General features: G+C 41.0%; 1 protein-coding gene across 4 annotated transcripts in view; it reads right to left on the minus strand.

Moving 5' to 3' along the window:
- Positions 1-326: 326 nt before the first annotated feature.
- Positions 327-13941, minus strand: part of LOC113066867 (membrane-spanning 4-domains subfamily A member 8-like) — a 96482-nt gene continuing 82867 nt past the window's right edge. For all 4 annotated transcript variants that reach the window (XM_026238963.1, XM_026238981.1, XM_026238972.1 and 1 more), the window contains 4 exons: positions 13613-13750; positions 4499-4615; positions 1632-1703; positions 327-1478 (listed from right to left, as the gene is read on the minus strand). In XM_026238963.1, coding sequence (XP_026094748.1) covers positions 1404-1478; positions 1632-1703; positions 4499-4615; positions 13613-13750 — 402 coding nt within the window. In that variant the 3' untranslated portion in view covers positions 327-1403. The remainder of the gene's footprint in view (positions 1479-1631; positions 1704-4498; positions 4616-13612; positions 13751-13941) is intronic.

The raw sequence follows: 13941 nt of genomic DNA on the forward strand, positions 1-13941 counted from the left end.
ACGCACATAACTTCATAAGTACTAAACGTTCATCTGTGAATATTACATATTAAATATATTAAATATTTTAAATACAGTGGTTTTTTTTTTCATTTTCCGTGACTGAACCAGTCAAATGTAACACATCAGTGAGGCAAAACTGACGTGTATTTGAGAAAATGTGCTTTGATGCGCTTGTTTGATAACTTGTGGTTAAAGCGCCACTCAGCGGTCAAAAGCTGCAAATGCACTTTACAGACGAGTTGGTGGCAGAACGATCATTTTGGATGTCCATCTACTGCATAACACAGTGGGAAGGAGAAATGAAGAAGTGGCCATAACTTATGAGGACATTTTTAATTATTTAGTTGTTAAATAATTTACTGATGTGGAAACCAGGTAAACATTGTTCAATAAACACAAATCTCCACCTCCGCTCACCATTGATTTAACAGTAAACTACAGGAACAACTTGTGGCAGAAATGGTTTAATGTTTTCGAGTGATATTAAATGCTTCACACTTTCCCCAGCACTTCAAAGCTTTAATTATTACAGAATTTGAAAGTTATTTTTAATGTGACATTAATATTTGTACATCCTTCATAGGTTTCCCCCATGAATAAAACCAAACGTTTCATAATGTATTAAAGCAAAGTTATTTAAAAATAAAAATATATATAAAATTTAGCACTAGATGGCTGCAGAGGAGTACTTATAGGCCACTCCCTAAAATATATATTTCCATATTCATTAAATTACATTTAGACATTACAAAAAACTAATAAAAGTACATTTTATCAGATGTAGTAAGACGTCTGCTAAAGATCTGGGAATCATCTGCTGTGTAATCTGATAAAGGTCTCAGAAGCAGTTTTACATCCATTCTAATAAATGTCTATTTGACATCTGACAGGAAACATCTTAGAGACGTACAGCAGATGAACAAGCACTGTTAAAAACACATCTTGCATTTGTAAATGCAGACATTAAAAAGACGTCTCCAAGATGTACATGTGTGATTAGGGAGTGTTTTACTGTCAGGTGCTGGAGACACCTTCTCTAGATCTTCATAGCACTAGTGTTGGTGTCCTCAAACATTAGTCTGGAGACCTACAGTGGTTTTCCAAGTCAGAGAAGTCATAACAGTGTTAGAAGAATGTTCTCTGTGGTATATTTGCACTGCAAAACAATAAGAAATGGCACAAATACTGCCACAAATTTTGAAAAAAGCTGCAGAAAAAAAATGTAATTTTAGGCCGCAAAAATCTGAAAAAAGCTCTGCGAAATCCTGGAGGGACTGGTTAGATGAAGGAGACATACAAAAGGTTCAGGGCAGGGGGTCCTCTAGCACAGGTTTGGGACCTCTGTTCTAATACATTCCCATATAATTTGTTTCATAAGGTAACAGCCCACTTATTCATATTTATTTGGATTCACTGTATTGTGGAGGAGTGTCTGCAGGCTGGTGATTAATGGAAGAGCTGCTTGCCACAGGTATCTGAAAAAAAAACAACAAAACATATGTTATACATACACACACGCATGTTATAAAAAAATGTTATACACACGCACACACACATATATATATTCTTTTTTTTACTACCATTTTACTCGAAAAGTCCAGTTAAACTGGGGACCAAGATTTTCTTACCTCTGAGTTGTTAAGATCATGGAAACGCGTGAAATCAGAGGACTGTGGTGATAAAACCTGCGCAAACTGCATCTATGGTTTAAAAAATAAATACATATAGGGTTTAATTCCTTCTTACTGTGAGATGCCATAAATGTAATAACATTAGCAGACAGATTCAGTATCACAGTTTCAGTAGCTGAATCCGACACACAGGTAGACCTAACCCTGATGATTCTGGCAATCAAACACGCCGTAGACGAACTCGCTGCCAGCCGCCAAAGATGTGAAGGGGCGGTTGCCGTCCGTGAGGGAGCGGAGGAGTCGGCGCCATTCACCAGGGAGCCAGAGCCTGCTGTGTTCTGCTTTTGTTTGTGCGCAGCAGTCGTCCACGAGGGGCTGTCGTGCTGTTTGGTCTTTATTTTATTATTAAAAGCTTAATTTGAATGTCCGCCGGTTCTCGCCTCCTTCTTCCCGAGATTATGAAGTTTGTTTAATTGTTACACCGTTTGTTAATTTGGTTCTTTGTACACACCTGTTGTTGATGATTAGTTTGGCTGGATTGAGCTATCTGAGATAATTGTGTGTTCATGATTTAGTTAAAAAGGGGCTATGAAATGATACTTGAAACCATGATCAGCAGTTCAGCGATTGGCTGGCGGCAAAACAGCAAGGTAATGACATCATATAATTAAAAAAGACACCTGACAAAAAACTTGACACATTTTTTTACTTTTGTAAAAAAACAGCCAAGAGAACAAAACTACATAAAATGTTATAATAGATGAATTAAACGTGCACTGTTTTTATTTTGTTTAAATGCTTTACATGATTCTTAATTATTCACGATTTCTAATATTTGTAGAGGCTTTACACTTTTATTCCAATGTTGTTATTAACGATTAATTTAATTTTATATTTGAACAGATTTGTTACATGACAGCATTAATTGAAGTTTCTTAAGGGTCAAGATCATGTTATCTGCAGCTCCTGCGCTCCATCAAGCCACATAATATCTGTGATCACTCAGATTAATGCACGACTCTATTCTCTGTATAGCATGTGTGTAAGACTCTAATACAATTATGAATAATTTCATGACGAATAAATCTTTCAGTGAGTAAAATTGGCATTGTCTATAATATCAAAGACGACACAACATTATTATAATATCTTTAATTTTATAATTATTATTATTTTAAATTAGTGTCCCTGGATCAGTAGGATACTCTTGTTATAAAGTAGCAGGGACAGATTTTAAGTATCAGTTCTGCCTATAAAGAACCGATCTAATAATGTTTACATGAAATAAGCCGTTCCCAAGCAGGTTTAAGCTTATGGACATGTTGCTATGACAACAACTCTGGGATGAGCTTCGAATAACCAACCAATCCAAGATAATGGCAAATCATCAACAATCAAATCCAGCTAACTGAGTTAGCGACGTACGAAGAACGGACCCCGGGGAGCAAGGGTGTAAATTTTAATTTAACTAGAACATTATTTGAGCAAGCCCACTGATCTGCCACTTAACATCATATTGAGCAAAGCCCAACACATCAGTAGGTCAATATTAGCCTAATATCAGTTCACACACAGGCTTATAGTTGTAGTGAGTGACAAGATACGGTATTAATTAGTAACATTATACTCGCTCATAGAAAAATACATCAGATATCATATTTTTCATGACTAATTTATTATGACCCAGCATCATCTGTATTGAACCGAAATAATTAAATAGCCATGACAGTCTAATTTACTTACACACAACGACTGATAAACTTTGCTCTCTTATATCAGACTTGTGTGTATCGGTGAGGTAAAGGGGGAAAGCAGGCAGTGGACCGAACCACTGTGAGGCAAGGGAGGGGGGACTTAAAACATTCCTGAACTTTAAGTCTAAGGGTTAACCCTAACTCTATTAACGCTTTGTTTCATTTATAGTTGAACTACTTGCACAATTATTTCAAGTAATGGTGCATCTCAATAAATTAGAATGTCGTGGAAAGTTAATTTATTTTCAGTAATTCAACTTAAATTGTGAAACTCGTGTATTACAAAAATTCAGTACACATAGACTGAAATAGTTCTTCTCAAGTCTTTGGTTCTTTTAATTGTGATGATTTTGACTCACGTTTAACAACAACTCACCAAGTCACAATCTCAACAAATTAGAATATGGTGACATGCCAATCAACTAATCAACTCCAAACACCTGCAAAGGTTTCCTGAGCCTTCAAATTGATCTCTCAGTTTGGTTCACTACACAATCTTCATCCTTCCTTCTGCTGACCAGCTTTTTGAAGATGCTGATTTCATTTTCCAGCAGGATCTGGCATCTGCCCACACTGCCAAAAGCCCCAAAAGTTGTTTGAATTACCATGGTGTTGGTGTGCTTGACTGGCCAGCAAACTCACCAGACCTGGACGCGAGAGAATCTACGGGCTATTGCCAAGAGGAAAATGAGAAACAAGAGACCAAACAATGCAGATGAGCTGAAGATGGCACCTCCATGACACGCTGAATTGAGGCAGTAATTTAAACAAAAGGAGCCCCATCCAAGTTTTGAGTACATGTACAGTAAATTAACATACTTTCCAGAAGGTCAGCAATTTTTTTTTTTTTTTTTTTGGTTTAATATGTTGAGATAGAGTAGTGAATAGGTTGGTTTTTATTAAATGTGAGCCAAAATCATCACAACTAAAAGAACCAGGGACTTACAAACTACTTCAGTCTGTGTGCATTGAATTAATTTAATACAAGAGTTTCACAATTTGAGTTGAATTACTGAAGTAAATTAACTTTTCCATGAATTTATTGAGATGCACAGGTATATTGATACAAAACAAAAAGTTCGGAAAGTCCTGGTTTGGCTCATTACTCACCAGAGAAGTAGAACTGTAGGCACTGGCTTTACAGGCAAATGCTGACAGACAGACGGAGATGATAAACTCGAACACGGCGAATAACATTAATACCCCTCTGATTCCATAGAAGAGAGTCTGAGGGAAAAATCAACATAAACACAAATAATCCATGATCATTTCTACTCACACTTGTACAATCAAAGTTCAACGGTCCAGAATAGGGATGCAACAATACCATTTCTTCAGAACCGATCCAGTACTGAAACTTATGAGTATCTGAGGTTTCTTTTAAATGCATAGCACAATAATAAAGACAGCAACATGTGATAGATAGGACAGAACATGATAGACTATTAATAATCTTTGATTGGTTGCACTTTATATTACAGTACATGTACTTATGTACTTATAGTGTACTTATGGTGTATTTATCTAAGTAAGTTCTGGTAATACAGGGTAACTACTTGGGGTAGGGTTAGGTTTAGGGTTATGTTCAGGGTTAGTACCTAGTTGTGACATAGTATGTACATGAGGAACAGGACTGTAAAATAAAGTTCTACCAATATTATAGTAGTAGTAGTAGTAGTAGTATACTTTATTGTCCTCGAGAGGAAAATTGTTTTGGATAACAAAATTGCTGCATTACCTACATACAATCTACATACAATAGACAAGTAAAAAAAATAAAACAAACAATATAAAAGATAAAATAGAAAAAAAAACCTTAAGATAAACATCTGTTAAACAGGCACACAGATACTGGTACAAAGGAGTTCTTGTACTGATTTAGCTTACACCTTGGGAATCTGTATCTTCTGAGGGATGCAGTTCATATTGTGAGTTTAAAAACTTACTCTGATCACCAATGATCCTTTCCACCTGGTTAAGAATACATTCCTCATATAAATCCTGGAGGTTAAAATCTCTCTTGTGCACAACAATTTTATATGTTGTCAATATCAGGTGCATAAACTTAGATTTAAGCTTCAATGAAAGATTACCATACCAGACTGTGATCCCGTACCTAACAATACTTTCTAAAACAGCTTTATATAACAGCCTCATGTTATCCTGTGATCTATAAGGACATTTTTGTTCACACCAAACAGACGTAATCTGCACAAGAAATACAATCTTTATTCTAAGCGAGTAAAAACCCATTCAATATGTCTATTATATTTAAGTGATTTCTCTATATACACACCCAGATACTTGTAGGTCTGTGACTGGGTAATATGATGGTGTATAACCACTGATTGATGGTCACCAATACATTTTGGATCAAGTACAACTTCCTGTGTCTTTTTTGTGTTAATTACCAACCTTGTGGTCAAGGCCAGAGCCCTCCAGGGTGGAGCGGAAGACCACCACATTCACGTGGTCACCGCCAGAGTTCCCCAGGGCGGAACGGACGACCACCACGTCCTCGTGGTCAACGTCAAAGTCCCCCAGGGCAGAGCAGATGACCACCACGTCCTCGTGGTCAACGTCGGAGTCCCCCAGGGCGGAGCAGATGACCAACACGCCCCCGTGGTTGAGACAGGAGTCCCCCAGAATGGAGCCGCAGACCACCCAGTGACTTGACTTGGCTCTGGAGGGTCATCTGTGACTGGCCTTGGCTCTGGAGGGTCATCGGTGACTGGCCCTGGCTCTGGAAGGTCCACAAACACCTGACTCGATTCTGGAGGGTCCACTGGCACTCGACTCAACTCCGGAGGGTCCACCGGAACCCGACTCGACTCCGTAGGGTCCGCCGGAACCCGACTCGACTCCTGAGAGTCCACCGGAACCCGACTCGACTCCTGAGAGTCCACCGGAACCCGACTCGAATCCTGAGAGTCCACCGGAACCTGACTCGACTCCTGAGAGTCTACGGGAACCTGACTCGACTCCTGAGAGTCCACCGGAACCTGACTCGACTCCTGAGAGTCCACCGGAACCTGACTCGACTCCTGAGAGTTCACCGGAACCTGACTCTACTCCGGAAAGTCCACGGGAATCTGACTCGACTCCGGAGAGTCCACAGGAACAGGACTAGACTCTGGACTGTCTGTGAAGACCTGAGGCGCTTTGGCTTCGGGTACGGTCTCTGGAACGGTCTCGGGCACCGCCTCTTTCAAGGCATCGGGAGCGGCCTCGGACACTGCATCAGGAACGGCCTCGGACACCGCCTCGGCCTCCGGAACTGCCTCGGGCACCGCCTCGACATTGGGCACCACCTCAGCCTCCGGAACAGCATCAGTCACCGCGTCGGTCTCCAGAACAGCATTGGGCACCGTATCGGGAACGACCTCGGGCACCGCCTCGGCATCGGGCACCACCTCGACCTCCAGAACAGCATCGGGCACCGCCTCGACCTCCGGAACAGCATTGTGCACCGCCTCGGAATTGGGCACCACCTCGGTCTCTGGAACGGCATCGGCCCCCGCCTCGACCTCTGGAACAGCATCGGGCACCGCCTCGACCTCTGGAACAGCATCGGGCACCGCCTCGACCTCTGGAACAGCATCGGGCACCGTTTCGGCCTCCAAAACAGCATCGGGCACCGTTTCGGCCTCCGGAACAGCCTCGGGTACCACCTCGGGCACCGCCTCGGGGATGGCAGCGGTCCGCTCGGAAACGTCCTCCTGGACGGCAGCGGCCCGCTCCGGAACGTCCCCCTGGATGGCAGCTGCCCGCTCCAGAACGTCCCCCTGGATGTCAGCGGCCCGCTCCGGAATGTCCCCCTGGACGGCAGCGGCCCGCTCGGGAACGTCCTCCTGGACAGCAGCAGCCTGCTCGGGAACGTTCTCCAGGCTTTGAGGAACGGTAGAAGCCTGTCCCCTCCTCCTCCGCCCTCTACGATGGCAAGTCGGGGGCACCTTGACTGGCGACTCAGACTTTGAGTCGGCCATCTTGGTCTGTGGCTCTAAGCTGGCGGCCATCGTGTGCTGTGGCGCTGGGCTGGCGGCCATCTTGAGCTGTGGCGCTGGGCTGGCGGCCAACTTGTGCTCTGGCACTGGGCTGACGGCCATCTTGTGCTGTGGCACTGGGTCGGCGGCCATCTTTTGCTGAGGCGCTGGCTCAGCAGCCATCTTGTGCTGTGGCGTTGGGCTGGCGGCCATCTTGTCTGGAAACTCAGATGGGGTTGTTGCCTCCCACTGAGCACGATGGTGCAGGTAATCCGTAAACCCCCAAAAGTCCAGGATCTCCAACCCCTCCATCTCCCATTGAGGCAACGGATCATTCAGACAGTCATTAAAATAATCCTTAAAGGCCGCCTCATTGTAGCCCATGCCCTCTGCCAGGGAACAGAACACCTGAGCCAGGCCACCCACTTCATTGCCCTCTTGGCGGAGGGCGGTTAACCTCAGATATTTGGCGCGCCTCTCTGCCATCTTGGCTGGGGAACGGGAAAACGACATACCGCTGGTTCTCTTGGTGACGGAGTCCTTCTGTCACGTGAGGCGACACAGAAAACAGGGAGAGATCCAATTGCAGGTAAGCAGTTTATTATAGGGCAAATCTGAAGGGGTAAACAGTCCAGGCAGGGTCAAAACCAGAATATCCAACACAAAACATAAACAAGACGTGGACACAGAGCAAGGCAAGGCAAGACAAGGGCAAGTGTTGACGGACCTGTAAAACGCATAGACATTAGACAAGGACTCCGTAACAAGGACAGAAACAACCCAGGTATTTCAAGACATGTACAAACGATGAAAGTGGAAACAGCTGAAAATAATGAACAGTGACAATAAGGGGAAGTGAGACCTCTAGTGGACACCCAGTGATACACAGACCAGACACACTGTGACAGGGGTCTAATTTGTCTGCAAGTCCTACTTTTAACATAGACATAAAACATTTTTAAAAACATTTCTTAATCACAGGTGTCAGGGCTACAGGCCTGAAATCATTATTGTCTGCACTACTGGAGTTATGCCCACACTTCTCAAATCTTAAATAAAAGTCATTTAAATAATTTGCCATCTGTAAGTCATCAAGGGTTGAAACAGCTTTCCTGATAGGCTGCATGTTAGTTATGGATTTGATGGAATCCCACAACTACTTAGGGTTGGCCATACATCGTTTGTCCTTCAGGAATTCCTTATGTTTTTTCCTTGCATCCCTAAATAGACCATTCAACTCTTTCCGGATTTTGCTTACTCTAGGTCTGTCATGATTATAAAAAGCACATTTCTTCCTGTTAATACAGTCTTTTATCTACTTCGTAATGTAAGGTTTATATTTGGCATATGTAATCACAGTCTTTTTGGGAATCACATTATCAGCACACAATTTAGAATAGTCTATAGTAACCACAGTAGTTTCCTCAATATCCTCACTCTGAAAGGCTTCCCAATCCGTACTTTTCGTCACCGGTTTGTGTCTCTTCAGCATAGTCTTGTACGTTGGGATTAAAAACACTGTAATGTGATCAGAGTGAGTTCGATAAAGGAGGCCTTATTCTGGACGAATAAGCTTCTTTTATATTGCCATAGCATTTGTCTAAAACATTTTTATCTTGTGTGTTGACTCTTACATACTGTTCATAACCGGAGAGATCTGTCTCCAATTTACAATGGTTAAAATCACCAAGTACCAGAACCGGCGCTCCTGGTGTATGGAGGTGTGTTTGGATACAGTCTCTTATAATGCCCGCAGCTTTTGCTGCCTTGCCCGATGGAGGAATGTAGACAACACTACTTAAAATATTCCCGAAATCTCCTGGGAGATAAAAAGGCCTTAGACTAAGACATAAAAGTTCAATATCCGAAGTGCATAATGTGGATTTAACTGTTGTTTGGCTGTACCATTGGTCATTTACAAACACACAGAAGCCACCGCCCCAAATCTTCCCTGAGGTGGCAGTGTCAGGGTTTGGGTAGAGGGATGAGGCGAGGACTCAAGGATGCAGAGAGAAGGGCTCTTTAATAGCAATAAAAATAAAACAAACAAACAAAAACTACCCCGTGGGGGAGAACAGACAAACCTGACTGGCAAGGCAGGGCAAGGCAAGGCAAGGCAAGGCAAGGCAGGGCAAGGCAAGGCAAGGCAAGGCAGGGCAAGGCAAGGCAAGGCAAGGCAAGGCAAGGCAAGGCATACACCGACAAATATTAGACGACGAACGAGCAACCAGACTGCAAACACAAGGACAATAAATAGGGAGCTAATAAGGAGGGTAACGAAGGAACACCTGTGGGGAGAATTACATCAATAATCAGGTAACAAGATGGGTGGGGTCAAGACAATTGACGAGAGCACATGGCACGTAGGGACTAAGACAAAAGCCATGTGCTCACACAAAACAAAAAACACAAGCACATGGCCAGCAAACCAATCGCAAACCATGTGCTTGAATTGGACACAAATACGCAGCTAATGAGCAAGCTCATACGCCGCGCGTTCACACAAACACGCAGCTAACGAGCAAGCTCATAACCCGCGTGTTCACACAAGACAGCACGCAGCCAGTAAAAACTAAGCTGCGTGCGACAGCACAAGACAAAATATAACAAGCACACAGCCGATAACTCGAGCTGTGTGCAACAATGCCACAATAAAACAGAACATGGAGCGCGAGTGCTCGGTCCCCGACACGAAACCGAAACTCAGCAAGACATGAGTGCCGGGATCCGAACACCACGCTCCAACATGAAACAGGACACGCAGACAAGAGCGCACAGCTCGAGCGGTCTCGAAGCCGCGCACTCACATGAAAACAATGACAGGAGGAGAGTATCAGGGCTCTGTCACAAAACATGAAAACCACTAGACTGAAGTGACAGAACCCTGACAGGCAGATCTATCAGCCCAAATAATAGAAAACCCCTGTACCTCTAGGCATTGGCATTTATTATAATACTAAAGGTACAAATACAGAGCGCTTATACACATCCTGTGTACAGAATGATGAGCTTGAAACAACACAGAGTCACAGTGTGCAGATTTGCAGTCCTCCGAGTCCACAGAGAACAGTTAGTACAACACACAAGCAGCTCGGCTCAAGTTCATTGTCAGTTCTCTCTTCACAGCAGTTCAGTCAGTAAACTGTTTAATTAAATTAATTACTCCGGGATATTGGTTTATTTTGACTCAGAGGGAGTGTTAGCCACATTAAAAAAAGTGAATAATTTAAGTGATTTGTGGATTAATGCTTACTGGAGACGTGAACACGATTCAATCCGATTTGGTGAACTGCTTCAACCAGTTCATTTAGAAGAACTGGTTAAATCAAATTATTTGTTTGCGTAACGGAATTACTTTTAATGACTTCAATATTAATCTATACCTAACATGGAACTATGGAACAGCTTCAGAACACATGAAATAGGTTCTCTTAAATGTTTTGTGCTTTATAATGTTTTTGTGCCTTTCGTGGAGCTCAGTAATAACACCGAATTCTATACGCACAGTATCATATTTGGATCGGTCTCATCTGACCGATACCCGATCCACAGAAAATGCAAGTATCGGAGCCGATACTGATCCTGAGTATCGGATCGATGCATCCCTAGTCCAGAATCTTACATCCGTGAAGTTTTCATAGTAATATTAACATTTTAGGGCTAGATTTACTAAAGAAGACGGTCCCACTTTATATTAGGTGGCTTTAACCCCTTACTAGTAACCCCCCTTTTTTGGCATGGAGACCGAAATTACATACCCAAAATAAAAAGGTTTCTGCTCATGATTCTTTCTCACTAGATACATAACCAACCTTTGTTCACAAAGCTGACACTTTAAAGTTTACTGTTCAGGAATCAGAATCACTCAGACTGTTATGATAATAGAGATATATAAGCTCAAACATAAAAACAAAAATAAAAATATTAAAAACATATGTTTTAAATGTATTTAAAAAAATGTTGATGTAGGAAATGAGTTTGAAAACACAGTGTAGCTAAGGCCACAAGTCTTCCAAGACTTCATAAAAAATTTCATAATCGAATCTGTAAAACTGTGAATTTTATGAAATATTTTCTAAGGCCATGTCATGTGTGTTTTTAGAGAAGGCTCATCAGATTGATTTATGGCCCTTGTCATCTCTGTAAGATCTCACATGTAAACTTTCCTGTTCTCTTTGTGTATGTTTCACTGTTGAAAACTGCCCGAATCATGATTGTATTGTTCTCACCAAACGGTTCTTTCACACCTCCGCCAAGTATGACACATTATCCGCATTATTCTTTTATCATTATTCTTTTGTTTTTATTCCACCTTTATTAGCCTTGATTGTGGTTTTTCAGGCTTTACAAAGCAACAAAGCAGCGATCTCACTTAAGTCTCTCTTTGCATTTAGCCCTTATTTATCAAAAGTCTTACTATAAAAATACAACAAAACATTTTCTTACGACCTTACGTGAATTATTGAGACAAAAATGCATTATGAAGAAGAAAAGCACCTGCTATTAGAAGCATTGGTGCTAACGTTAGCATCAAGCTACATCTGACAATTTATGAAATTATTAATACACTTTTACTCAAAACTCACTTTAAACCCCGATCGAGTGTTTATAATAACTTCCTTTAGCGATCAGGGGTGGAATTTGGTCGTTTACTGTTGTGAAAATATGTTATTTGTAGCCTTTTTCATCGCTGCACAAGTTAGCATTTCCGATGTACATTTTCGATTTTTTTTATAAAAACGCCCCAGATCTCAAGAAATTCTCATACCAAGCTTTACTATCGTAATCGCGGGTTTATTATTCGGATATTTTGTGTGTACAGAGGTGTTTCAGTGTTGTTTTGGCCAGATAACTACCAGGAAGTGTGCAGGAAGCATGTGACACGATGGGGCGGTGTCCAGATATGAAACTCTAAGATTGACGTTTGAAAGACCCAATCAGAGTCTGAGTCACACACCGCACGAGCTGTGACTACTGCACGCACACAGAGATCGCTGGGAGAGGCTGTTTATCATCTGATCGCGTAAATCCGTGGAAAATGAATAGAAATGACGATTCTGTCTGAAGAAATATGAAGTAAACATCAGTAAATATATCCATATATCTCCGCAGATATGCATCTTTGGTCTAAAAATCCTTATTGACGCTGTTCAGTGAGTCTATGTGAACACAAATAAACCGCTCTTGACGTGACTGAATATGAGTGAGTTGTGAATTTCTATTCAAAATGTGGCATAATACGGATTTATTATTTTGCACTCCTGACATAAATCACTAAATATCTGTCACTGCAACAATGTTTTATCAAAATATTGGTCAAATATCGAAGCTTGAGTCTTTAAACTTTCCATTGATGCACAGTTTGTCCAGATGAAGTAAGACAGTGATGTTTAATGTGCTGTGAAAGTGAAACAATAATAAACTGGGGCCGTCAGCGATGTTTGCACGCAAAGGGGTTAACTACTATGTACTGACATAAAAAAATAAGTAAAATGTACTTATTGTGTTCATATTGTATTGTAAAACACTTTTGCTGCTTTTGAGGTGGGATGGGGTAAGGTTAGGGAGAGGGTTGGAGGTATGGGTAAGTTTAAGGGTGGGTTAAGGTGTAAAGTATGGGTCAACAGTGTAATTATACATGTAATTACATGTCATTTTTTTTAAGATAAGTACAATGTAAAAACATGTATGTACACAATACGTACATTGTACTAAATTATTAATTAAAATGTAAGTACATAGTAGTTAAGGCCACTTAAAATAAAGTGGATCCAAGAAGGCAAATTAGCATGACAGCACAAACCTTAGTAAATCATCTTGTACAATTCATTTAAATAATTTTGTGCCTGAAAAAAAACTTGCAAATGCATGAATGCAGTAATATTAGCAGCATAAAAAGCTGTCTTTTATATTGTTAGTATTTCATTGTGTCTTTAGTAAATGCTGACAAGTCTTTTTTAATGCCAAAAGAGGGTTTGCACTGGCACAAGCTGTAAGTAAATCTGGCCCTAATAAGTCAAACTGGACTGAGTTGGACTGAGTAGAATTAACGTATAATGACTTCTTGTATTATAAATGATCTATAAACTACTTCTGAAATGCTAGATAAAAACAGTGAACAGATGAGTGCTGATTAAGGCTTGTGTACTGACCACACAGTGATCTTATGATAAATATTAAATTAAATTTCCATTTTGACACAATTTGATGTTAATTGTGAATATAAAAGTTGATGACATACCTCGTACTTTGCCCTTACATAACAGGAATAATCGCTGCAGTAATGGTATCGCCATAAAGCAAAATCTAGTGAAAGTGCAATAATGGCAATGCCTGCGGTTATTGTACTGAAAATGTTCATTCCCAGTGAAGCATTCACCTATAGGCAGAAAAAAACACAAAACAGAATAATAAATGAGCAAGAATTTTTTTTTAATATGTTGATGTACATAGAAAAGTATATGAAGTGTGATAAAAATGCACTTTTGACGTTATTAGTTGCTGAAATTTTGATATTTCATATTATTATTTTCATATTATGAAGATTCATATTCATTTTCAACTTTACCA

Source organism: Carassius auratus, chromosome 4 (assembly GCF_003368295.1).
Source record: "Carassius auratus strain Wakin chromosome 4, ASM336829v1, whole genome shotgun sequence".
In the NCBI taxonomy this organism is placed as follows: domain Eukaryota; kingdom Metazoa; phylum Chordata; class Actinopteri; order Cypriniformes; family Cyprinidae; genus Carassius; species Carassius auratus.